The sequence below is a fragment of the Diabrotica virgifera genome, chromosome 6, assembly GCF_917563875.1.
Source record: "Diabrotica virgifera virgifera chromosome 6, PGI_DIABVI_V3a".
NCBI classification, from domain to species: Eukaryota; Metazoa; Arthropoda; class Insecta; order Coleoptera; family Chrysomelidae; genus Diabrotica; species Diabrotica virgifera.
The window spans coordinates 165,432,945-165,460,109 of record NC_065448.1 but is presented as its reverse complement, the minus strand read 5'-3'; the positions used below and the strand labels follow the sequence as shown (position 1 = coordinate 165,460,109).

Here is a 27,165-nt window from a genome sequence, read left to right as displayed (position 1 = left end):
CCTAACATGGGCCGTTCCATTCTTCGCGGTGTGACTCTAAGTTTGGTAGCCGAGGCTTTTGTTAAGGTGTGTTTCTGCTCCGTATGTCAAAACTGGGAGGAAGCACTGATCAAATACCTTTCTCTTTAAGCGTGTAGGTAGCTCACTTTAAAAGTTTCTTTCAGTTTTCCATATGCTGCCCACCCAAGACCGATTCTCTTCAGTTCATGCCCTCATAATTTCATGTCCAGGTATTTACTGGTAATACTGATGTTCTGGTTGGGTACCTACCAAATTTGTCATTATTTTTGTTTTTGAGATGTTTATATTAAAACCTACATTTTTCTGTAGCCACAAAGAGTTTATGTTAGTCCTGGGGGTTGTTACCCCCGATGATGGGGTTGATTTGTTAAAACACTATTTACCAGAATATATTTAATTAGAACACTAAATACGACAGTAACTAGTTGGTGGACAACGTCTCTGATCTAACCACGTCGATGTCTGAATAATGAATAATCTCTGCTTTACTTTCTCCGTATCTATAAATAAATCGTAATTGTTTTGTTATGATTGACTACACCTGAATGTGACCATGAATTCCTAATAGTAACATAATTACTGACTTCGTTGTTTTCAAAACGAGTGGCCTACATTGCAAAACCAATGTCGCCCATTTACGTAATGTAAACAATACATGTAAATAATATTTGTTTAAGACTTTAAAAATTAAATCGATATGGAATCCTCTTATTTTTTGGATGCTAATATAAATCCTGTACAAGTTCATGTACCATCTCTCTTGCCATACCTAGATCCTCAGCTATTATGACTATAAAAAATTACTCGGTTCTTTGTAAAATGTATATTTAAAAGAAAGACCCCAATAAGGATTACATAACATTAACAAAACGTTTTCGGATTAACAAATAATCCATCATCAGTGTTAAAAGCTCTAAATAATAAGTATAACCTAATTAATAAAGGAAAATGTTGTAAAAAGTTGACTAAGGTTAAGAATTGCCAGAGGTCATACTTACAAACGCATGCATGCTTTGTCTCAAAGGGACAAAGGGAATTAGTTTTAAATTACCTTTTTAGTATACTGTAAGTTCATAAATAAGTTCCTCTATGTTTCAAATCTATATGTTTTCAGGTTACTACCAACCCAACTTTGGACAGCTATCTTGTATACCCTGCCCAATCGGGTACACTACCACTGGTATAAATTCAACAGGTATCGAACAATGTATACCAACTTCTGTTGAAATATGTAAAAGTGGTATTTGCAGAAATGGAAATTGCGTAGCTGTAAATAATTTTGAATATACATGCAACTGCTTCGATAATTACATTGGTAAGTTAAGACATATGATAGATTTAAAACTAGTTTGAATAACTATGTTCAACCTAAAATCGTGTAACAAAGCCAAGCTAGCCAAATGTTTCTCATCTTCTCTCTGTCATTTACCTACGACGGATATCGAACATCTCCGGAACAAACTCTTCCTATCTGTTCATGTGAACTGCCGTCTCTTCACCTTTGTTAAAACTGCTGTACCACCAGGCGCCACGTAGAGGACGATGGATTGCACAACAGAATGAAGGGCCCTCCTCCTCTCAGATTTCACGTGCTCATATCTATATATCTTACACATTTCTTTGGAACCACTACCTTTCCTGCACATTTGAATGTTATCCCGTCCCTTTTCCTTGGTCCCTTCAGAACTATAGCCTCGGTCTTACCCGCAGCCAATTCTAGTCTATACATTTTCATCCATTCCTCTACTTGGTCGCATGTACGCTGCGCCCCGAAGATAAAGTTCTCTCTATCACTCGCCACCTCCAGCATGCGAGATCGTCTAAAAATGCAAAAGGGGTTACACCCTCTCCGGATTGTTGACTCACAACTCCGTCATATCTGCAGCGTGGGTCCTAGGGCCGACCTTTGCGGCACTCCAGCCTCACGTCAACCACCACTCTTTTTTATACAACAATTTTCCTCTCTGACAGATAATCCGAGACCAAATTCATTAAGTAGCTAGAACACCATCTCTCTCGTAAAGCCTTCGTTATCTTTTTCCATATTAACGTGCTAGAAGCCTTCCGAACGTCAAACAGCAGTAAGATCGCCCACTTCTGGTTAACCGTCACCCCATTCAACTCCCGGAACACTGCCATCATCGCATCTACCGTGCTTCTGTTGTTTCTGAAACCATATTGACTGGGTGACAGCTTGCCTGACTTTCCATCTTCAATGACTGTGTCGATTCTAGGCGAATGAGTCTTCTAGGATTTATTTTGTATATAGAAGATGTTCTTAATGAATATATTTTCGTCAAAATTTGACAATTTGAAAAGGTAATATTTTTATATTCTCATTCTACGATCCAAAATATATATAGAAATATAAATGACGGACCGACTCTCCATAACTACGGAAACATACAGAGTAAAGAAAATAGAACATAAAGATAAATCGAAAAAGTCCAGCGAAGGAAAAGAGTAAGATAATCTATATAGTTTCCGTTTCGATTCTGCTTATTTGTATACTGTGACATAATTAGCGCTAGCCCACCGACTGTTTTCAGCCCCTGGCCTAACAAACCCGAATTTTTTTACCAAGTAACCTTTTTTTATGATTTATGATGTTCTATTTCTTCTCGACTTTTGGAGTATATTCTTTAAACTTGTAAATATTATTCGAGATGTTGTTATTTATTTCTAGAACATTATAATAATGTATAAATAGGGATTTTTCGAACTAGCAGTTTAGTTGTGAACTTGAAAACGTCGGTGTAGTTTGATATGTAACGGGCGCGGTATATTTTGTAATAAGATAAATTATTAGATTTAGTGTAATAACGTGTAAAATAAATTAGATATCGTAGTTTGTAAAATAAAGGATATAAATTCAGTGTTTTTCATTTGTTTAGATGTAAGTTATTAAAAATATATAAAGTCAACTAAAATTAAACATTAGTGCCTAAAAAACATAAATTAAAAAGCAAATTAGAAAAGTCAAGTCTTGTAACAATACGATTTTTTATCAATCAGTAATATATTTTAATATGCTTAAACAGCACTTCTTCTTCTTCTAAAGGCACGTATCTACTACGTCTGCGCTTCTCTTGCGCTCCGAGATCCTGCAACTGCTCCACATAGTGGATACGTTTACGCTTCCGGACCGTGCAATGGTGCGCGCTCCACCTCAGCGATCCAATCGGTGTGGAGGATTATATGTAGAGGAGAGCATGCCGTATTTATTGGAGTAGTTGCAGGGAGCGCGGAGCGCAATAGGTTTGAGAACATAGTGGAGACGTGCATTTACGCTACCTACCCCTTCCGGATGTTGGCGATCAGCCTGGTTATCCTAACATTACTTGCTGCTATTCGTATTATAGCCCAATAAATGACCGTTTTGGAGTGTAATTTCCAGGGGCAACTCCGAATTGCATGAAAATTTGGATTTAGGTTCTACTTCAAAGTTGAATTTGTGCTGTTGGTTGCTTTTACTTGGGGGTGACATTTACCCCTTCTCGAGGGGTGAAAAACGCGTGTTTAAAATAAGGCCGGAAATGGATAAATTGACTTATTTTAAGCACCTTTTGTTCTATAAAGTTTTTTACGTAAGTCAATACTTTTCGAGTTATTCGCAATTTAAAATGTTGATTTTTTGACAAAAAAAACTACGTTTTCAGACCGTTTTCCCCAAATAACTCAAAAAGTAAATATTTTATCGAAAAAAATATTTTTAGCAAAAGTGTAGCTTATAAAAAAAAACGAAAAAAATGGTGTACCAGTAAAGTCTACAAATTGAGTAGAAGCAAAGTTGTAGCTCATGAAAAATACGTTCTTATTCGTCTAATTCCAAATCGAATAATTCTACGCGAAATCACCGAAGAAAGAAGCGTTTTTTGGGAAAACCTTTTTAACATTTTTAAAGTATCGAAACAAAAGCTTATTATTTGTTTTTTACAAAAGTTTACAGCATCAAAAATAAACGAGTTACACTGAAAAAAAAAGTTGGCCCCTTTTTTTGGTAAAAAAAATCGTGAAAACCTCCCTCTATTTAGCACCCTAAATGAAATTAATCGTTTGGCTTTACCATCTATTTTAACTGTATATGTATGTGTATGTGTATTGTTTATATGATCTGTAAGTTTGATTGCTTTGAAGTGCTTATTTTTAAAAACATTTGGTTTTGTAGTAAAAAAAATTTTTCTAAAAATTTTTGAAAAATTTCATTTTTTCAAAATAACTTAAAAAGTATTAGTGATAAGAAAAATCTTAAAGAGTAAAACAATGTAGGTTTTGATATTATAAATATGCTAGTTTCATTTTGTTTCTCCGTAAGACAAAAATTGGTTAAGATATGGCTGTTCAAAATTTGCATACACTCGTGATTAGTGACCCATTCAAGCTTTCTCAATTATAAACCTTTAAAAAATAAACACTTTAAACAGATGAGACTGACAGATCATATAAAAAATAGATAGGTAAGTAAATTGTTTGTAAAGCGGTAGCTTTTTGAACTTGTGTGATAGCGATAAATCTATAAAAATGTCAGTGTCAGTTTAAATTCGGACAGTGAACCTAGCCACAACAGTGATGTGTGCAACAATAATTATTAATTTCTAAGGTGAACCGTTGGGAATACCTAGGACAGTACAGTAGTAGATTAAGTTAAATGTAAAATGCTGGTTAGTCTTAAGATTAGGTGCATTGTTAATTTAATAAATAATAAAAAAAAAATTTGATTGATAGACTTTACTGATACACCATTTTTTGGGTTTTTTATAAGCTACACTTTTGCTAAGGACATTTTTCTCGATAAAATATTTATTTTTTGCGAAAAACCGTCTGAAAACGTAGTTTTTTGTCGAAAAATCAACATTTGCAATGGCAAATAACTCGAAAAGTATTGACTTACGTACAAAACTCTATAGAACAAAAGTTGCTTAAAATCAGTCAATTTATCCATTTGCGGTCTTATCTTCAACGTATGTTTTTTCACCCCCGAGAAGGGGTAACTGTCACCCTCAAGTAAAAGCAACCAACGGCACAATTTCAACTTTGAAGTGAAGGGTAAGTAGAACCTAAATCCAAATTTTCTTGCAATTCGGAGTTGCCCCTGAAAATTACACGGTATCGCCTAATTTCCCGTTCATTTACTGGGCTATTAGTCCGGTTGTCGATGTATTGAACCACTTTCTTAGGTTTTGAAGCCAAGCTATTCTTCTTCTCCCTGGTCCTCTCTTCCCAAACACCGTGTCCTAAAGAATGAGTTGCAGCAAGCCATATCACAGCACTTAAACGTTTTTAATTTTGCTTTTAGGTACTTATTGCGAGCAAACTGTACACGGATGCCAATCCCAACCATGTTATAATGGCGGAATGTGTTCATACAATAATACCGGGTACTCTTGCTCGTGCAAGGAAGGATACGGTGGAAAATTATGTGAAGATGCCATCGATACTTGCAATAAACCTTGTTTAAATAATGGACTCTGCTATTCCGAAGATAATGGGAATCTGTTGTGTTTGTGCCCACCAGGTATATTTTTAAACCTTTATGCTGTAAATTGTAAGAGAGAGAGCAAATAAAACTACATGCTAACTCTGTCGTGCCTGGTTATGATTCATTCGTCTCAAACTCCACCACTTTCTGTATAAAAGCCGAACCGCTGGATTCGATACAAAAGAGATGTTATATAGTTGTATTCGCTCTCTTCGTCGCATGTTGGTATACGTCCCGTACTCAAAACATTAAAACTGATTCAAAGGCTGCCTCAAGTTATTGAAACCTATGTAAATCTGAATCGTATGGCCGTAGATTAATTTTCAGAAATAAACAGAATTCCTGATAAAGATGTAGGATTGAATTTGCCCTTGGTATTGTGTTGGTTTAGCAGGAATACACTTATTTACCCATCAGTACTTTATTGGTTGTTAAATAGTTGGTTAATATGGATAGTACTCAGCTGATGACGGAACTCATCATATATTACTTTAGGCGGCAGGCAATCCCAAACCTAACTGAATCTCTCACAATCTTAACTAATAATAATCCCCGTATTATTCCGCGTGTATCTATTTATTAGATCGAATTGTTTGTATACAATTTACTTTCATTTCTATGTCAAGTTTGTATATGTATGAAGTAATAATATGTTTCTGACTTACTTAAGTTTCACTTTAATATATTTTTATTAACTAAAATTATGTTTTACTCATGTGTACCTACGCATATGTATCTATTTTAGAATTCATCGGAGAATTTTGCGAAATACGAGTTAACACTTGCGAGGAAAACTATTGCGAAAATAATGCGGTATGTGTTAACAAAGACGGAGAATTTTATTGCAAATGTACAGACGGATTTATAGGCTCAAGATGTCATATCTTGCCCTGCGATTATCGACCTTGTGCAACTACCAAAGTATGTGTTAACATTCCTGAAGAAAACGCAACCAGAGAGAGTTATTCGTAAGTTTTCATGTTATAAATATTATGTACAGTTTACGAAACTAAGTCTTGCTTGATGTAAATTTACTTTTAATTTCCTTTATTTAACGTTTTCAATATAATCTTCTTCTTCGCGTAAATCCTTATCTCTTTCAATGTGGTATTGCTTATTTGCATATTTTCCTTATCTATTTCTTCCAGTTTTACGTTCTGCACTCATCGCTCTCATTTTTTCGACGGTCTTTCCTCGTTTTGTCCAAATTCATTTATTCTATACATTTATTTTTTCCTTTGTCCGCCTTTTTTTTTCTCTTTATTCACTTTGATCTAGTGGTCCGATAAGTACTTAGCATCTCTGCCCGATGGCGGCACTATTGAAAGAGAAATCTACTATCGTATACATTCTTGTAAATGGCCTATGCCAAAATCTCAGCCTAGTCAGAGTTGTAGTCCGGGGATTTTAGAAAAATGAAAAAAGAGCAATATCGGCCGGTGATTCGATTCTTGTTTTTGGAAGGGAAACTCTGCTCTCTCTCTCTAAAAAAAGTGACTATTTTTCTCCGATAGCGACCGACAAAAATTAGTTTATCGATTTTCAACGTGGTTGCACGTCGGTTGTCAAGCCAACAAGCGCCACCATGAGATCACTTCAGAGCAATTAATCTGAAGGAGTTTCTACGTTACTTCATAACCGTCGACGAAACTGAGATCCACCAGTACTCACCAGAAATCAAAGAACAGTAGATGCTGTGGACGTCACCCTGCAAACGTGCTCCGAAGAAGGCTGTTTTCTAGGATTCTCAAAGTGTGATCTATATCAGCATCCTGGAAAAGGGCAAAACGGTCACAGGGCTTTACTATGCTGCATTATTGGGTCGATTCGACGTCTAATTGCAGAAAACTATCCTAAATTGGGAAAGAAAAAAGTGCTCTTCCACCGTGACATTGCATCGGCTCACATCTCTGGCGTCGCCATGGCTAAACTGGTCTATTTGGTGATTTGGTCTATGAACTGCTGTCCCATCCACGCAGGCACGAATCTAGAAGTTCATAATAGGGGGGCCAGACTTACCTCAAGTACAGTGATGCCACAGCTACCGATTTTTCGGTAGATCCACCGAATACCTGTCAAATCTACCGATCTACCTAATTCTCTTTTTTTTCTACCAAAAAATCAAAATTCTTAATTTTCAAATTAATCTGCCGATTTTTTTACCAAAAAATCAAAATTATTAGAACATTTTTTTAGCGGATATATTTTTATTTTAACGGCAACAGAGTTTAGTCAATTTTCAAGAATTCTTGAATTGCTTTTGCTAGCTTGTGACACAATGTGCGAACCAGCAGATACGGATTTACCGATATCAATTTTATGACCTTTGTCCTTTTATATATTATGATTTTGGGACTAAAATGTATCTACCTAAATCTGAATAGGGAATATTGAAGGATTGTGGCTTATTTTGATATAGAAGATAATTCCAAACTAAAAATAGTATTTATATTAAAATCTTAAAACAGGAGATATTTATTTTGCACCTTTTTAACTTACAGTATTTCGACATATCTAAAGAACATTAAAATTTTTTCTCGTTCTCAATTGCTTCAATATCCGACATTGTTTTGTTTTTAAACGATTATAAAGTGTAATAAATCATATTTTTCCTATAAAACAGTCCTTGTAGATTTTAGAGAAAAATGTTTCAAATAAATATTCTAGATCTTAATAGTTTCTAATTTGAAATACATAAACAATTGGAGATAATTGCAAAAAATCCTTATTTTTGCAATTTTTATTAACCCTTATTTTAATAACTTATAACTGTTCTTTATTATAACGAAATTTTTTAACTTGTTTAAACAATTATACAGCTTTCAAATAAGAATACATTTCAAATAAGAATATGTATTTGTATTTTGAACGTTAATATGTACACGTGTGGTAAGTTTTTTTTAAAAAGTCAGTTTTATTTTATTATAAATAAATTAATTCCTTATAACAAAACTAAAGCATCCTTGATATTTAGTATTGCGTTAGTTAGACGGCTCTACTCGAGTTACTTTGGATTAAAAAAATGAAGAAAATTGCTCTATAATACCTAGAAAGCCGAGAAAATACATTTTTTTAAGGTATACCGATTTTGAACTTTGAATGATTTTTATGATGAATGGTGATTATTGATCATTATATATATATATATATATATATATAAATGTCGATGATAAATGTGACTTTTATGAGATAAGGTTTATACCCAGTAATGTATTTGCATTTTAAAATATCATTTTTGATATTTTTGAATTGAGAAAAATATTTCCGTTCTTTATGGTTCCACCGGTACCCAAACAAATGCTCCTGCAGATTATTTTTCAGAGAAGAGTGTTTTATTAGATTTTATGGCTTCTTTCAATTCTTTGGAAGCGGTTGTCGTGTAATTTAGTATTGTCCTCATGGCTTAAAGTTTAGAGTTAACAGAAAAAAAATAATAAATAATAAAAAAATACTTATAGACTAAATACAATAGGGGGGGTCCATAGCTCCGTTGACCCCCCCCCTGTATCCGCGCCTGCATCCACCGTATTCACCAGATTTAGCCCTGTATGATTTCTTTTTGTTTCCAAACTTGAAAATGTCATTCATCGGAGAGAAATTTAAGTCGAATGAGGAGTTCATCACTGCTGTGGAAGCCTACTTTGCAGATCTCTAGAAAACGTATTTTTCAGATGGGTTAAAGAAGTTTGAGCATCGCTGGGTCAAGAGTATCGAGCTAAAAGGAGACAATATTGAAAAATAAACCGTCACTTTTCCAAATTTTTCGGTATTGTTTTGGAGGTCGGAAGTACTTATCGGACCGACCTAGTATTATCCAGTTAGTTAAATTGGTATCCTTTTAATTTCTTTTAGTAGAGATTCTTGATTTATCTGTTGTTCTACTCTGTTCATTTCTGTGTTTATTTAGTTTGGTCTTTCCAGCAATATTTCTAAGATATTTTACTTCCACAGCTGCTATTTTTATTTAATGTTTTTTGCTTCACTCACGGACTTTTGTATTAAAAACTCTATTAAATTCTGATAATTTATTTTTCATTCATATTTTTCATTATCTCGTAAGCTGCAGAGTCGTTCTTTTGGTGACGAATGCTAAGAATACCAAGGACCTAGAAAAATGTAAATGTAAGGGTCTCAATCTTCGCTGAAGATTGAGACTCAACAACACGAAATGACTAAGCAAAAACTATTCAGAAAAACGTCATGAAATGTCTTGGCAATATTATTGTATATAATATTGATTCTTTCCTTTCTCTCTCAAAAGACCCAGAGGAAGATCATTCACAAGCTGTGTTGTATCACAAATGGCTATGGTATGTTTTTTAACCAAGAGGAGTGATTCAAATTTACCGCGCTGTATAGAGCTTTTCATTCACAGTCATTTGTTTCGAGCTACTGTCATATGTTGAATAATCCCTGTATATTAATATTATACACAGATTATACAACATATTATGACAGAAGCTCGAAACAAATGACAATCGATGAAAAGCCGTATTGCTTGTTTGTAATTGGTCCAACCGCAGGCAAGTTTACTCCATAGAGTTATATATTAGCATAGAGAGAGTGTCATTCAGAGCGAAGTGACGACACCATCTTTTTTATTTGGATTAGTGCTGTTTCACTCTTACGCATAGTAAAGCTGCGACAGTTGTCCTCCACTTCCGTACCTATACTCACACTTAATGTCATCTTAGTTTCTCGATACAATGTGTTAGAAAGGTAGGCTCACTCTATGTTAATATATACCTCTATGGTTTACTCCACTGTTATAAAATTTTGAACTAATGACATTTATCAAATTTTGACACTAGTGACATTTCATAGGTTAATTTAGTTATATCGGGGATTTTTGTGTTTTCTGTGTTATTCCTTTAATTTTTAGATTGTTAGTCTGCTTTTATATAAAAAGCAGTTGTTTTTGGAACTCTTTAGCGACGTATTAATTTAATATAATATTTATGGATTACCGTTGAGGACCGACTAAATCAGCGAAAAAAGAAGATGTATTTGGTTATTATTCTAGTGACTTTCTTGAGTGCGAATCTGTCTTTTTAGTTTACTCCTCCTGGTTAAAAAATAAACTATTGCATATCTGTGTATTGACGTCAAAAAATTCTTCATATTATATAAATATGTTCCTATGCCACGATGCTCGTACGCGAACGACCGACCATGCCCCGCTAACTCTAATAAAAAACATGTAATCGTATTTAGTTTCCTTCCGTTTAGTCAGAGGCGCTGATGTCGGCATTGTGATTGGTGGAACACGACTTTTGACAAATCCTGCGCTATCTGTGAATCTGTAATCTGTGTTCGTGTTCGTTCGTTCGTTGTCGTTCACTTATTTTATATGGTCGGTTATGTGATGTGTTTGGTGTTTGTGTTTAGTTTGTGTCACCATAAAAAGCTGATATTCAGTCGTGTTTTTTGATATTTTTGTTATTTCATAATCGAGTACCTTTTTAAAGGTAAGTTTTTCTGATTGTAGGTACTGTTTATCCAACAGTTTTAAAATACACATTTTATTTCGCGTTTTGTTGTTGGGTCTAATGGCCGATCAGCTGTTGTGTGCAGCCGATAAATTCAACAAGTAAACATATATTTAATCGAAATTAAATACTCATATTTCTATGTAAAATGTCACATTATTGTATAAATAAATAATTAAGAAACAAAAGTTGTTTGTGTTTTACCTTTATTGTCCACTTGAATAAAATAATATTAAATATTGGAAGTACCGTATGGAGGCTATGGTGTACCTAGCGTGGAGGCTAGATAACGCTACCCTTCCTATCCAATCAACAGCAAGAACGTTTAAAATTTCACACCTATCATGTCGAAGCTACAGACCACTTATGTGGAGGCCAGATTTGTAGTATCCTTCCAATTTTCCAGGTGCTGAAATACGTGACATATTTTTTGAAGGGTAAGATCGCATTCTACCAAATCACACAACACTTTTTTCTATGCGACCGACTACAATGAAGTTCCGCCTGCAATTTTTTAATTTATTTAATATTTTAGTCTTTAATTTATGTACAGTCTTCTAACACGTATTTTAATTTATTTACACTAACACTAAAACACAGCTAATTATTTTATAATTTATTTATTACTTGGATATTTTAGACTGATCTTAAAAATCTAAATCGTTCTGTATTTATATCGTTCAATTCAATGTTAAAATTATGCTACGGCTCTTTCAAATGATGGATCATCGAAGCCAGACTACGCGCTGTTATCTAGATTATTCGAACCGGCTCCACACACTTCGAGTATGGTAGGTCGTCGAACGCCAGACAGATATTCGAGAGGCAGGGCCGACGTAACACGTCCATTACATGAAACCTTCGTCTCCAAATAATCATATTTATTTTCGCAGGTGCGCTTGTCCAGAAGGATATTTGGGCGAAAACTGTGAGGAGAGGATAAATTACTGCATAAACTCTCCTTGCTTCAACAATGGAACTTGTATTAACCAACTGACCAATTACACTTGTACCTGTTCAAGTTTATATTTCGGAAATCATTGTGAGTTTAAAAGAAGCACGGCGTATGTGCTAAACTTTAATCAATATAGTATAAATAATTATGTAAAACTGAAACCGTTTGAGGAGGACTTGTCTGAGGTAAGGATTATATTAAATAATAATCAAGTATTTCAAATTAATATGACACGCCACCCTCTGCAAAAAATGATGTAGAAACAATTAATATAAAATACAATTGTTGTATTTTATATTCTCACTTTTCTGTTAAAACTTGATTAAAACTTGACATTCAAAAAACAAAATGTTCACAAAACATAAGACTATAATATGATTCCGTTGTTTACTCACATTTATACCTCGTCCTCCCTACAGGGTGTCTCAAACTAAACATAAGAAAAATAGTTCATTTCTTCCACCCGGTATAAGTACAAAAAAGAAGTTTGAGTAAACCTTTTCACAACTGTGTAAATACTAAAGAAAAATCTAAAATAATAAAAAAATAGCGGAATCCGTTAACCTGTTCACGAAAAAATCAACTATGAAAATGAACATAATTTTCTATATCCCTAACTTTTGCCTTGCAGTATGTTTACTTAACCAAACTAAATCTTACAATAATAAATGTATGCGTCCGCACTATATTCGGGACTAATTCATAATGCCCTGATATTAGTCCAGGAACCGAAGCTTTTCACCTCGCAATTTTTACAAAATGGATCAATTTGCTTGAAAATTTGAGAATAAGTAGTGGATAGTCCAAGGATCAAAATCTATATGATGCCGAAAGGCGCTTTTACCATAGGGGTGGTTGCCACCCCATCTCGGGGGTGGAATTTTTTTATTATATTTTGACCGCAGAAGTTGATAAAAATATTCATTCTAAGCAAAAAATGTTCTATAAATTTTTTTGATAAAATTAATACTTTTCAATTTATTCGCTATCCAAAGTGTTAATTTTATATCGAAAAAATCAATGTTTTTCGATATATACTCATTTACCATCCACTCAATTTTTGCCGTAGAAAAATTTTGTTCAAACCGAGTTCTTGGGAATTAAACTACAATTTCACATTAAAACATTTTTTCGTATATCTGATGAAAATAATATTTAATATATCTATTCTGAAGAAAATAATATTTTTTACCAAACTACAAAAAGTCGTTATTCGCTTTTAACTCCAGTTTTTTAAAAACTAATCATTCTAAGCCAATCAAACTTCTAGAATCTATTAATAATACATAAATAAAGAAGAATGAATAAGGCCAATGACTAAAAACACCGCTAACTTACATTATTATTCTTCCAATTGGATTTCTCCTTTTTTTTTTAAAAAAATATATTGATATTTTAACCGTAACTTTTTTAACTTTTATCTTAAAAAGTTTCGTAAAAAACAGTTTTGTAGGTTTTTACAAGATCTATAAGGCTATTGATATTAAATCCTTTTGAAATCTTCAGTCGCAAAACGTGGTGACTTTGAAAGGGTTGGTAAAGGTGGTTTTTGCATGTTATTACAAGTTTAATTGTCAATGGCTCACTCAATTTTTGCCGTAGAAAAAATTTTTGCAAACCAAGTTCTTGAAAATTAAATGAGCTACAATTTCATATTTAAACATTTTTTCGTATCTCTGATGGTAATATTTCTATTCTGAAGAGAAAGGAATTTTTATCAAACTCCAAAAATTCGTTATTTGCTTTTGACTCCATTTTTTTTAAAACTAATCATTCTAAGCCGGTCAGACTTCAAGAACCTATTAATAATACATAAATAAAGAAGACCAAACAAGGTCAATGACTAATTTTAATTAGGGTGGTGATTGGGGGTTTGCTTCCGATCACTTTTTCGTTTACAAAAATAGGGACTGACATTCTTTTCGTTATGAGCCACTTAATTTTTGAGCTAGAGACTTTTTTTTATTTCTGGAGATAGATATTTTTAAATACTTTAAATTACTTTAAACAACTTATCCTCGAAAAATGCATAGTTTTCCCGTCTTTTGAATTTAAAACTACAATATGTATTTAGAATTTGACGAAGAAGAGCTAACATATTGTTTAGGCAATACGTAAAGTATCCTTAACAATAGTAACCTATACTTATTGTACGGTTATAGAGTATATTCCCATAGGTAAGCTGGTTAAGAGTAGATAACGATTTTTCATATGTAATTTAAAGTATTATCTGCATAAATGGCACAAAGAATATTTGCTACGAGAGGTATATGGTTCAAAATGCATACAGTATCACGACTAATAAGTTATGTTCACATACATGTAGAGTACTTACAGTTTTATTCCTTGATGACGTGTCACATCAGAGCTCTGATTGAATTCCATAATCCATTTGGTTCATTTGTAAGGCACTCACTAATACGCTAAATAAATCATCGTCGATAATACTGAGCAGATTGAATTATCTGAGCGGTATAAAACGATAGCAAAAAAAGCCGGTAAAATGCGGCCTTTTTACGAATAGCGGGAGCGTCGATAGATTAGAGATGATTCTCGTTAGGAAGCTTTTGACGATCTGCCCCGGCGAGGGGTTCAAATGCGAGTCTCAACAATAACCTGGAGTTTCCAGAAAGGTTACATAAATACTACTTGAATTTTAAGTAATCAGTAGTACAGGGGCGTAACTAATTATTTTAGTGAGCCGTGTATAATATATTTATTGTACATATTGCCGGGGGCGACAGGCGAGAGAGATGGCCTATATCACCTCGAAGAGAGGGGATTGGCAAAGATGTGCACAACGATAAGAAATGTTTGAAGAAATTAGAGTTTATATACACAAGGGGTAACAACGATAAAATGGAGGAAAACGATAAGTTTTCCCCCTAGGGATAGATTTTAATCTTCCAGGGGAATCACAGCGATTTTCGTAATACCACGAAGAAAATCACCGTGAGTAGTGTGAATCTTGACAGTACGAACTAGACCATCCTTACCAGGCAATACATCTATTACCCTGGCAGTTGGCCATAAGAGTGGAGGAGTACCATCCTCCTTCAACAGAACCAAATCCCCGATCTTGACAGGGTCAGTAGGGTCGGTCCATTTATTTCTTTGCTGCAGGAGGCAAAGATAGTCTTTTTTCCACAATTTCCAAAATTGCTGTTGAATTTTACTAATACGCTGAAAAAGATTCAACCTATTTTCAGGTATCTCTGAAACACTTGGTTCAGGGGGCGCGGTTAAACTTCTTTGAACTAAGAAGTGAGCTGGAGATAGGAAAGCGAAGTCATTGGCGTCAGACGACATCCTAGTGATGGGTCTCGAATTTAGAATAGCCTCGATTTGGCATAATACTGTGTTAAACACTTCAAAGGTGAAGTGGGAATTTCCTATAATTCGATAGAGGTGATACTTCACACTCTTTATTCCTACCTCATGGAGGCCGAATTGATGGGGGTTGCGGGGAACACCCATCTTGAAAGTTATGGAGTTTTGAGTACAGAATTCCTTAATCTGTTCCGAATTATTTTGATTTAAGAAAAAATCATAGAATTCGCGCATTTCATTTTTTGCCCCATGGAAATTTGTGGCATTGTCGCTCCAAATAATACTGGGCGTGGATCTTCTGGCAATAAACCTTTTCAGAGTAAGAATATAGGCTTCTGCGCTTAATCCTGTGACGAGTTCGATATGAACACATTTAGTGCTCATGCAAATGAAATAGGCTACGTATGCTTTGTAAAGCGGTGCCTTCCTCAAATGTGAGGACTTAATTAAGAAGAACCCCCCATAGTCCACTGAGACGACTTGGAAGGGTCTAGTGGGGAGTACACGATCGGGATGCATATCTGCCATCTGTTGAACAGAATTGGGTGTCATGAATCGGAAACAGTTTACACACTTACGAATTAAGCGTTTAATCTGTCTTAATCCGTCAATTGGCCAGTACTTCATTTTGACATACGAAAGTACTGTTTGCGCGCCTGAATGTAATAACTTATGATGAGCTTGAGTCAAGATTAGTTCTACAACTCGACATTTAGAAGGAAGTAGAATGGGGTGTTTTTGATTATACGATATGGGGGCGTGTCGGAGACGTCCTCCCACACGAATCAGCCCATCATTATGTTGTAGGAAGGGGTTGAGTTTACGAATGGCTTTATTGGTCACGAGTTTAGCATTTTTCAATTCAAGAATCTCTTTTTTAAAGTAGATACTTTGGATATACCTGATGATCGCGTGATCAGCGATCTCCATTTCGGGTGGCGTCAATATATCCGTATCTCGTGGAGAGTTATTTATTTTCTTTTTAATATTACTGATGAATCTAAAAAGATAAGCGACAATTCTTTGAATTTTACGAAAAGAAGAAGATTTAGCGAATAGATTTTCAAAGGTGTCGTTGAGTTCGTGATTTGTTGCTATGTTTGAGACAACTAACTTCCTTAATTCAGGAAGATCATCCTGAAAATGAGGAATTTGATGAAGAGAAAAATCGATGGGATTGTCTCTAATAAAGCTAGGTCCGCATAACCAGTCTTCGGTGGTCTGGGGATTATCAAAGACATTTATCCCTCTGGAAGCGGGGTCAGCGATGTTTTCGTGACTTCTGACGAAATGGAAATCACAAGGAAAAGTTTCCAACAAGGAATTGACCTTTTGAATTCTGTTTTGTACAAAAATGTTCCAAATGTGTTTTTTAGAAAGTATCCAAGACAAGGCAATTGTAGAGTCAGCAAAGAGATGAGATGAAGATATACTCAAATTTTTCTTGAAGATGTGAAAAAGTCTATGAGCCAGAGTGACTCCCAACACTATTCCACAAAGTTCCAATTTGGGGATGGTGAGTTTATTTTTTAGCGGAGAAATTTTGTTTTTAGAAGCGATAAGCCGCGACGATACAGAAAAGTCTGAGTATGTCGCTTTGAGATACACACAAGTGCTGTATATTTTTTCCGATGCGTCGGTGAAAATAATTAATTGAACATCAACAACTTTCTTTTGTAAAAGTAAGCATCGAGGTACCTTGACCTCTTCTATAGTTTTGAATGTCGATAAGAGGTTTTGCCAATTTTTCATAATGATGGGTGAGTCAATGGGTTGATCCCAGTCCAATTTCTGGGACCATATTTCCTGTATCAAGAGCTTAGCGTTCACAAGGACAGGGGATAACCATCCTAGCGGGTCATACAAAGTAGCAATGTAGGAGAGAATAGTACGTTTAGTAACAACATTAGCCAATTTGAAGATAGGAGTTTTAAACGAAAAGTGGTCGCGTTCTGAATCCCAGAATATGCCTAAGACTTTATCAGATCCCGTGAAGTTAAGACTGACTTCAGAGACGGGATTTAAATTGTGTTGAGACAGAAATTCTGAAGAACTGCAGTTCCACTTGTGGAGGAGGAAACCATGGGTTTCTAGCAAAGAAGTTAATTGTTCGAAAAGACAACTTAATTCATGAAGACTGTCAGCACCGCTGATCAGGTCATCCATATAGATAGATTCTTGCAGAACACTAGTAGCAAGTTCGTGGGTATGTTTGTTGTTGTCAGCGATGTGCTTGATAACTCTTTGAGCGATAAATGGGCTACTTGGGAGCCCGAAGGGTAATCTTTGAAATTGATAGCACCGTAAAGGCTGCTGAATATTGTCCCTAAAGAGAAAATTTAACAGAAATGTTTCAGTGGGACAAATGGCGATTTGTAGGAACATAGCCTTGATGTCGCCTACTAGTGCGAATTTAAACTGACGAAACTTAGCGAGAATGTCAAAAAGTTCATGTTGGACGACATAACCTTTGTCTATGACGTCACTGAGGGAGATTCCCGTAGACGATTTATTGTTTGGATCGAAAACTATACGAGTGGAAGTAGTAGAGTTGGATTTGAAAACGGGAAAGTGAGGGAGAAAGTAATTAGGTTTACCTGAGTCATTTAGCATTTTTAACGGCACTTGAATTATTTGTCCGTTATTGAGATATTCCGATATAATGTCCTGATATTTTTCCAATAAATCAGGGTTGAGTTGAAAACGTTTCTCGAGACTGAGAAAACGTCTTTTTGCCGAGAGAAACGAATTTCCCATGTCTATATCTTCGATAGGGAGTTTGAGATTGAGTGTGGACTCATATCGTCCATTGGGGAGAACATTAACATGTTTTACAAAATTAATTTCAGCGGGGTGATCATTAATGAGATCGGTGTTCTGAGGAGCGGCTTCTTCCAGCTCCCAGAATTTTTGTAAATGATCGGATAGTTCCTCGTTGGACACTACCGGCTCATTTACGGCGGAAGGAGTGTTATGAGAACAACAAGTAACGAGAGAGTTTGAATAAAATTCCAAAGCCTTTTTAGTATTTTTCGACTTAAGAGCAAAGTCTGGAACTGACCCTGATATCGTGTACCCGAGTAGAGTGCGTTGAAGAACGGGAAGACCTTTTCCCAAACGAATTATTTCAGGTTGAATGATATCGTTATACAGGTCTGCACCGAGCAGGATACCAATTGGGGATGTTACATGGAACATCGGATCACCTAATGGTATCTCTGAGGGTATGTTTAGTTTGCTCGCCGAAATAGAAATTTGAGGAAGCGGATTTGTTATCTTTGGGAGTACAGAGCACGAGATGTCAAAAGGAACGTCGTTAGCGACAGCGAAAATTGTTGTATCTACAATAGATTGAGACGAGGATGAGGTGGAGTTAATTCCATTGATCCGTAATTTTCCATCTCTAGTGGTGAGTGACAGTTCCTTTACGAGGTCAGCACTAATAAATGAAACCTGTGAGGCCGAGTCTAAGAGTGCCTTTGCGAAGACCCTCTTGCCGCTAGGAGCGACAAGATAGACCTGGAGTGTGCTTAATAACACCAAATGATTATCAAGCGAGGCTGCAGATAGAGCCATTGAATGTGGAGTCGAATTTTGAAGATTAACTTCCGTTTCAGGAGCTCTAACATGTGAGGGCCCCTGTTGTGAATTACCCTGTGTATGGGAGTTATTTGAGATAGCGGTTTTATTATGATTATTTGAGTTGTGTTGGCCAACAGCCGCGGAAGGGTTACTATGACCCGTTTTGTCGAAATGGAGCAACGTGTGATGACGAGATTTACAAACTATGCAAGAGAATTTGGATTTACACTGATCGAGCATGTGAGACCCAAGACAATTAATACAAAATTTATTTTGTTTGACAAAACTAAAACGTTCTTTAGAATTCAACTGCTTGAACTGAGGACAAGAGTAGATCGAGTGAGAGTCGTTGCAATAGGAACATTTCTTAGGACCTAAGCGAGGCGAAAGGTTACTGGTAGAAGTGTCTGAGGCTAGGTGTAAAGAGTGTCTGGAAGTAGTAGTCGATTTTGGTTTTGATTGAGATTGAATATTCTCAAGATGAACAACGCGTGTCTCGATTTCCCCTAGAAAATGGACAAAATCAGGGGTAGCTTGGCTACCACCGGATTGGAACTCAAGAGCCCTAATGGTAGGTGCGTCGAGTTTCTGAGTAGCGATATGTATGAGAAGTAAATGCAAGAGATCTGAAGGGGGCCTATTCAAGTTCAATAGGGCCTTGAAATTATTTGACATGACCGTATGAAAATTTCTTAATTGTGAGTGATTTGCGTTTCCAGAAATAGGAGGCGCATCAAGAATTTGAGAGATGAGAGTTTTGATAAGCGATTTAGAGTTGGCGTACCTTTGTGTCAGGTTATCCCGGGCTATTTTGTAATTGTCACCTGTGAGTGGGATATGCTCGAGAAGCGTCAAAGGCTCGGAAGTTAGAAAACTTTTGAGGTAAATGAGTTTTTCCAGATCACTTAATGTAGTATCAGATCCTATTATTGTATCAAAGGTCTCAATGAATGAATTGTATTCAGTAACTAAGCCACTAAATGGTTTTAACTGAATACGAGGGAGGTTTACTGTTCGTTGCCTAGCCATAGACTGTGAGGTTAGAGAAGAATTAGGGTCAAATTGGAGGGAGGGGGTAGCAGTCACATTAGAACTTTCAATGACCTCTAACCTTTCTTCCAATAGAGAAATTGTATCCAAATATTTATCAAAAACCACAGAGGAATCAGTAGAGGGGGTAGGTTCCTCGGGGATCGTCTCCAGCACATTTTGAGCATCGCGGAAAAGTCCGTAAGAATGTTTGAGTTGTGAAATTATTTCACGAATTTTATATTTGTTTAGAGAATTAAGAGTTGTGGGAACCGAATCAGCCAACTTGGTTATATCAAGTTTTGCGGTGAGCCTCTGTCGGTTATATTTTGATCGGTCAGCCATGTTGCGAGAATGTGAGATTAGATAGATTATTTGCAAATGTCTAAACCTATAAATCGATGCGAAAATGAGAGAATATGTACAATATATTATATATTACACGTTTAATAGTGTGAGATTGGCTTAATAGTATCACCCTGTATGAGCGCAGATTAGTATATGAAATGCAAAACTATAAAATTTCAAAATATATGCAATTTTCCAAAATGGGTATTTTTCAGCAAGTGTGAGACACCCTTAACAAGTATTTAAATTAATTAAATTGAAGGAAAAAACAATTATTTATTTTCTATAGTTTTCTAGAAGTGTAAAATGAGCTTAAGCGAAGCTAAATGTAGCAAAAACTTACAATTTATGCAAGAAAACAAAATTATTTTTAATAATTTTTGTAACCTGTGAACCAGGCTTAATCGGATTCAAAATTATAAATTTAATTTAAATCAAAAGGTTGAACAAACAATGTTAAAATTATAACACCCGTACTATCAGCCAAGAAATGAGTACACTTTTTGTATACTATAAACAGAAAAATATATTTACGAAAATAAAATAATGTAATATATGCAAATATTTTTTCATACAAACAAAACGACTCCTTTATTTGAACAAAGCAAGTAGTTTCTGAAATTGCACGTGTAGACCGGGCTTAACAACCTACCAGCTATTGTAGAGACGTGCTGGGTTAAATACTGAGAATTTGAGTGCAGAAAGAGAGGAATATTTTATTTTTGTGCCGGGGCGGCGTGGCTTGGAAATTTCCAAATGCAACAGAAAGACACTATAAATGAAAAACCGTTATTCTCAGAATAGAGATTATCAAAATATGCAAATACGAAGGACCTTGAGGATTTAATTAATAAATAATTAATATGATACGGCTCGATGGAACAGAAATGTTTAGGCAATACGTAAAGTATCCTTAACAATAGTAACCTATACTTATTGTACGGTTATAGAGTATATTCCCATAGGTAAGCTGGTTAAGAGTAGATAACGATTTTTCATATGTAATTTAAAGTATTATCTGCATAAATGGCACAAAGAATATTTGCTACGAGAGGTATATGGTTCAAAATGCATACAGTATCACGACTAATAAGTTATGTTCACATACATGTAGAGTACTTACAGTTTTATTCCTTGATGACGTGTCACATCAGAGCTCTGATTGAATTCCATAATCCATTTGGTTCATTTGTAAGGCACTCACTAATACGCTAAATAAATCATCGTCGATAATACTGAGCAGATTGAATTATCTGAGCGGTATAAAACGATAGCAAAAAAAGCCGGTAAAATGCGGCCTTTTTACGAATAGCGGGAGCGTCGATAGATTAGAGATGATTCTCGTTAGGAAGCTTTTGACGATCTGCCCCGGCGAGGGGTTCAAATGCGAGTCTCAACAATAACCTGGAGTTTCCAGAAAGGTTACATAAATACTACTTGAATTTTAAGTAATCAGTAGTACAGGGGCGTAACTAATTATTTTAGTGAGCCGTGTATAATATATTTATTGTACACATATAATAAAGTATAGCTGGATTACTATTGGTCTTAAACAAAATTAAAAAAAAAACGATTTTGTTGATTTTTTCAAAAGCTACATTTTTGTTAAGCAAAGTTGTTTTGATAAAACGAAAACTTTTTAAGTTATTAGCAGAAAACTGATTCAAAATATTGATTTTTTCGATATAAAACTAACACTTTCGATAGCGAATAAATCGAAAACTATTAATTTTATCAAAAAAATATATAGAACGTTTTTTGCTTAGAATGAATGTTTTTACCAACTGTTGCGGTCAAAATACAGTGTGTCCACGATTGGGGTATCCATGAGGAAAAACTTTTTTATTTTCAATTTTAGCAAAAAATGTCATTCTTGATAAAAAGTTTTGCTTGTTCTAAAACCCCATAAAACGAAATAAAATTCAAGTTTTTCAAATCCTGCTTAATTTTGTAGCCAATTTTATGTAAATTCCTATAAATTTTTACACTAAGTTCGAAATCGAAACAATAATCTAATGTTGCCAAGCCACAATGTAGGTTAGTAATTGTCAACTCCGATAAATAATTTCCGAATTGTCATTTTTTTCGACAATGTCAAGCGTTCAATAAAGAATTTATTTTGTGATAAATTTCATTATTAAAATTATTGGATTAATAAATATTTAATAAATAATTTGATGATTCAAGGAGAACGACAAAGTCTGGCTTCATAATCCAGAGAAGCAAAAGGGTTGTTCTCCCAAGTTATTATTATTACAATTTCGAACTTAGTGCAAAAATGTATACCTAGGTATTTGCATAAAATTGGCTATAAAAATAAGCAGGATTTGAAAAACTTGAATTTTATTTCATTTTATGGGGTTTTAGAACAAGCAAAACTTTTTATCAAGAATGACATTTTTCGCTAAAATTGAAAATAAAAAAGTTTTTCCTCTTGGGCACCCCATCCGTGGACACACTGTATAATAAAAAATTTCCACCCCCGACATGGGATGGCAACCACCCCCATGGTAAAAGCGCCCTTCAGCATCATATAGATTTTGATCCTTGGACTATCCACTACTTATTCTCAAATTTTCAAGCAAATCGATCCATTCTGTAAAAATTGCGAGGTTTTGTCCTATTTTAAGCTTCATTACTTGGACTATATAGGCATGCGGTTATCATGAAAATGACACGCAGTAAAATGCATTGCCAAGCACTTCTATTGTTTGTATATTTTTTGTAACATACGCGGCATATCGGCATTTTTTCTAATGCTCTGGTTACAACAATAGCGTTAAAGAAAGAGAGTTCTTGTACTTCCCTCAAATTTTTTAACAATTATCTATTTTCTGCTCCATTTTTGGTAAATTTTAAACCGTTTTAATTTACTTCTTAACGTTTTAAGATTTAGAGCTGGTCGTTTTCACACATTTTCGATATTTATATTACAGACAACGTTACAATACTGCACATATAGTAAGTAACTGGCAAACCGTCCCCACTTTTTGGAATTTTGCCACAGCTCACCCAGAACTCATGTTTCTTCACTAGCAAAGGCTGGGTACACACATGCGAGCCGAACTGTTTGCGAACTGCTCGCATACAGTTCGCTGAAAATATATTTACAGCGAACTCATCGCAAACTCATCACGATCCATGGAAAACGACGAACCAACTTGTGCGAAGTTTAATGTAAATGATTTATTTATTTTGTAGTTTTATCTCAAAGTCACGTTCTAAATGTAAAGAAAAACAGCAATTATTTGTTTATCAACTATAAAATAAAAATTGATTATATTATGATTCTTCCGTTTCTTATCTCTAGGAACATGTCATTCACACAATCTCGATTCGTCGAGACAATATCGCTGCGTAGGCCGTCCAAATTGATCTGCGAATATCCTCTGTGTTCGTTCCAAAAACCGACAGGCCGTGGTTCGTGACGAATGAACAGCTCGTCCTGCCGTATAAATTATACGAATATAGCGTTCGCATACAGTTCGGCTCGCATATTAAGGCGGACACAGATATCCGCGCCGCGAACTCCGCGCCGTGTGTGCGCCGCGCGTTCGTGGCGCGGTTATTGTTCGTTAAAATTTTTCATTTTGACGATCCAGAGGAAACTTACGAACGTTTAGTAATTGTAGATAATCATGTCTCTGTCCTGTACTTCTACTACATCTTGTTTTGGTATTGTTCTGAAACTATTTTCTTGTGTCATCTTATGCAATTTACTATTTTATGTGGAATAAGCCACAGTTTGGGAACATTTCGGGAACTACCTTTTTCGCTTCCTGGCAACACAAATATAATGGTAGGGGAGCCCAAGCGGGGATTTTTGCAGTTACTCGAGCGCGTCAGATTATCATATGGGGAGAAACGTGGTACCCTGCAGATGTACCTCCACCATATATTGGCTCTTTACACAGGGGAGTTCGTTCAGGGGGGCCCGAAAAAAAAAATCTATCCTTAAAATACTCGAAATTGTCAGATTAAGATAAGGTAAGTTAAGTACATGCAAAAGAGTCTATATTTCAAAAATATGACGGAAATATGTACGGAAATGGGTGAGTCAAAAAGTTTCACAAAAAAAGCGAATATTTCGCGAAATGAACGTCAGATTGAAAAACTAAAAACTACGTGTTCAATATTTTTCAAAAATCTATCGAAAAATACCAAACTTGACCCCCCACGGAGAGGGGTGGGGGTAAATTTAAAATTTTAAATACAAATCCCGCGATCTTTCGCAAAATAAACATCATATCGAAAAACTGCAAAATACACTTTATCAATGTTTTTGAAAAATCTATCGAATGGTTCCAAACACGACCCCCCACGGAGGTGAGGTGGGGGGTTACTTTAAAATCTTAAATGGTAGACTCCTGTTTCTTATTGCAGATTTGGATTGTTTGTATAAAAATAAACAACTTTTATTCGAAACATTTTTTTGAATTATGGATAGATGGCGCTATAATCGGAAAAAAGATGGTTGGAAATGGAAAATTAAATTAAAAAATGGGAAGTCCCCACTAAAATGGAAAATTTTACTTAACTTTTTTGGTTTTAGGACCTAATAATCACAACCCAATAGGTCCCCAAAGCGCTCGAGTGACTGCACATTTAGCATACTTTGCTCCCCTACCATAATATATCTGCTTGTTCCTACAACCAGAAACAAAATTAGAGAACTATAGGTACTTCCAAGTCATGCGATACCTTTTTCGTTTTCCGGTGACACAATTGTAATGTATCTGCTTGTTTCAACTGCGTAGCTTCACTAGAAACGAAATTAGAGAACTATAGGTTCTTCCAAGCCCTGTGTTAACTTTTTCGCTTTCCGGTGACCCAATTATAATATATCTGCTTGTTCCAACTCAGTTGCTTCACCAGAAGCGAAGTTAGGAAACTATAGGCTCTTCCAAGATGTGCGTTACCTTTTTCGCTTTCCGACGACACAATTATAACATATCTGTTTGTTCCAACTCCGTTGCTTCACCAGAAGCGAAGTTAGGAAACTATAGGCTCTTCCAAGTTGTGCGTTACCTTTATCGTTTTCCGGTGACCCAATTATAATATATATGCTTGTTCCAACTACGTTGCTTCACCAGAAGCGAAGTTAGAAAACTATTGGGTCTTCCAAGTTGTGCGTTACCTTTTTGGCTTTCCGGTGACCCAATTATATTATATCTGCTTGTTCCAACTCCGTTGCTTCACCAGAAGCGAAGTTAGAAAACTATTGGGTCTTCCAAGTTGTGCGTTACCTTTTTGGCTTTCCGGTGACCCAATTATAATATATCTGCTTGTTCCAACTCAGTTGCTTCACCAGAAGCTAAGTTAGGAAACTATAGGCTCTTCCAAGATGTGCGTTACCTTTTTCGCTTTCCGACGACACAATTATAACATATCTACTTGTTCCAACTCCGTTGCTTCACCAGAAGCGAAGTTGGGAAACTATAGGCTCTTCCAAGTTGTGCGTTACCTTTTTCGTTTTCCGGTGACATAATTATAATATATCTGCTTGTTCCAACTCCGTTGCTTCACCAGAAGCGAAGTTAGAAAACTATTGGGTCTTCCAAGTTGTGCGTTACCTTTTTGGCTTTCCGGTGACCCAATTATAATATATCTGCTTGTTCCAACTCTGTTGTTTCACCAGAAGCGAAGTTAGAAAACTATTGGGTCTTCCAAGTTGTGCCTTACCTTTTTCGCTTTCCGGTGACACAATTATAATATATCCGCTTGTTTCAACTGCGTTGCTTCACCAGACACGAAGTTGGAAAACTATAGGTTCTCCAAGTCGTGCATTACCTATTTCGCTTTCCGGTGACACATAATATATATCTGCTTATGAATGTTTTTTTTTTGATATTGATAACTATTTCCGAAGTGAAAGTCGAAACGTCAAGTAAACTTGATTTCAAACTCGAATTGTGGCTTATGCACAAATAAAATAGTAAATCTTATTTTTAATACATGTTATTTTTAGTACAACAATGAACTAACATTTTTTAAAAAGGTCCGCATGTACATTTTTTTATTTCAGCTTCTATTTCCGTTCAGATCGGATTTAAGTTGTTTCTTTAAATTAAATGGTTCTTTATTGAGGATCCCACAATAATGATTTTCCACGGTAAACATCAATTTCCTTCCGACAGTTCCGACTATTCCATTACTAACAAATATTCAACTCATGCGCGCCAAAACCAACAAACCACTCGCAATCCCGTCCAAATACGTATTGCGAACCATCAAAGCGTTTGTTGAAAAACCGACAGAATTTAGATCGTGGTGCGCCGTGTGCGTGCCGTTTGTGCGTCACTTGAAAACACGTACTAATCTGACGAATACGCTGCGCGCGAGCGGCTCGCACACCGAGCAGAGCGCATATGTATCTCCGCCTTTATGTGTATCCGGCTGACTTGATCTTGATTTATAAACATTTCAATTCGTAAATTTACGAAACATTTCTCCTCTTACGTTTACAGATAACTACTTGTCTTTGGATACAAACTTTAGATGAGGTTAATTATGGAACCATCGTATCCTATGCAACAAGAAACGATGACAATGCGTTTACTTTAACTGATTATACAGGGTAAGTTAAAAGTTTTGCCTAATTGAAAAATAATTGTCGAAAGTATTGTAATATTTTTTAATAATACATTTTATATTTATTATATTTTTAATATATTTTTAAGGCTAGTATTGTACGTAAATAATAAATATGTAGTAACTGATATTCATTTGAATGACGGAACGTGGCACCATCTCTGCATCACCTGGACGCAGTTAAATGGAAGCTATGAAGTATTTGTAGATGGAAAACTTAAGAAATCTGGCAGTAATCTTTCTCCTGGGCATAATATATTAGGTATGTATTTCATATTACATAATTAAAAAAAGGAACAAAATAGATTGTATTAAAGAATTAGTTCATATTTGAGGCGCTC

The 27,165-nt window shown here is 35.3% G+C and overlaps 1 protein-coding gene across 2 annotated transcripts in view; it reads left to right on the top strand.

Annotated features, from left to right (window-relative positions):
• Positions 1-27,165, top strand: part of LOC114334799 (sushi, von Willebrand factor type A, EGF and pentraxin domain-containing protein 1-like) — a 204,172-nt gene that overhangs the window by 109,074 nt on the left and 67,933 nt on the right. For both annotated transcript variants that reach the window (XM_028284892.2, XM_028284891.2), the window contains exons 19-24: positions 1,136-1,336; positions 5,318-5,536; positions 6,246-6,468; positions 11,883-12,129; positions 26,701-26,810; positions 26,914-27,086. In XM_028284892.2, coding sequence (XP_028140693.1) covers positions 1,136-1,336; positions 5,318-5,536; positions 6,246-6,468; positions 11,883-12,129; positions 26,701-26,810; positions 26,914-27,086 — 1,173 coding nt within the window. The remainder of the gene's footprint in view (positions 1-1,135; positions 1,337-5,317; positions 5,537-6,245; positions 6,469-11,882; positions 12,130-26,700; positions 26,811-26,913; positions 27,087-27,165) is intronic.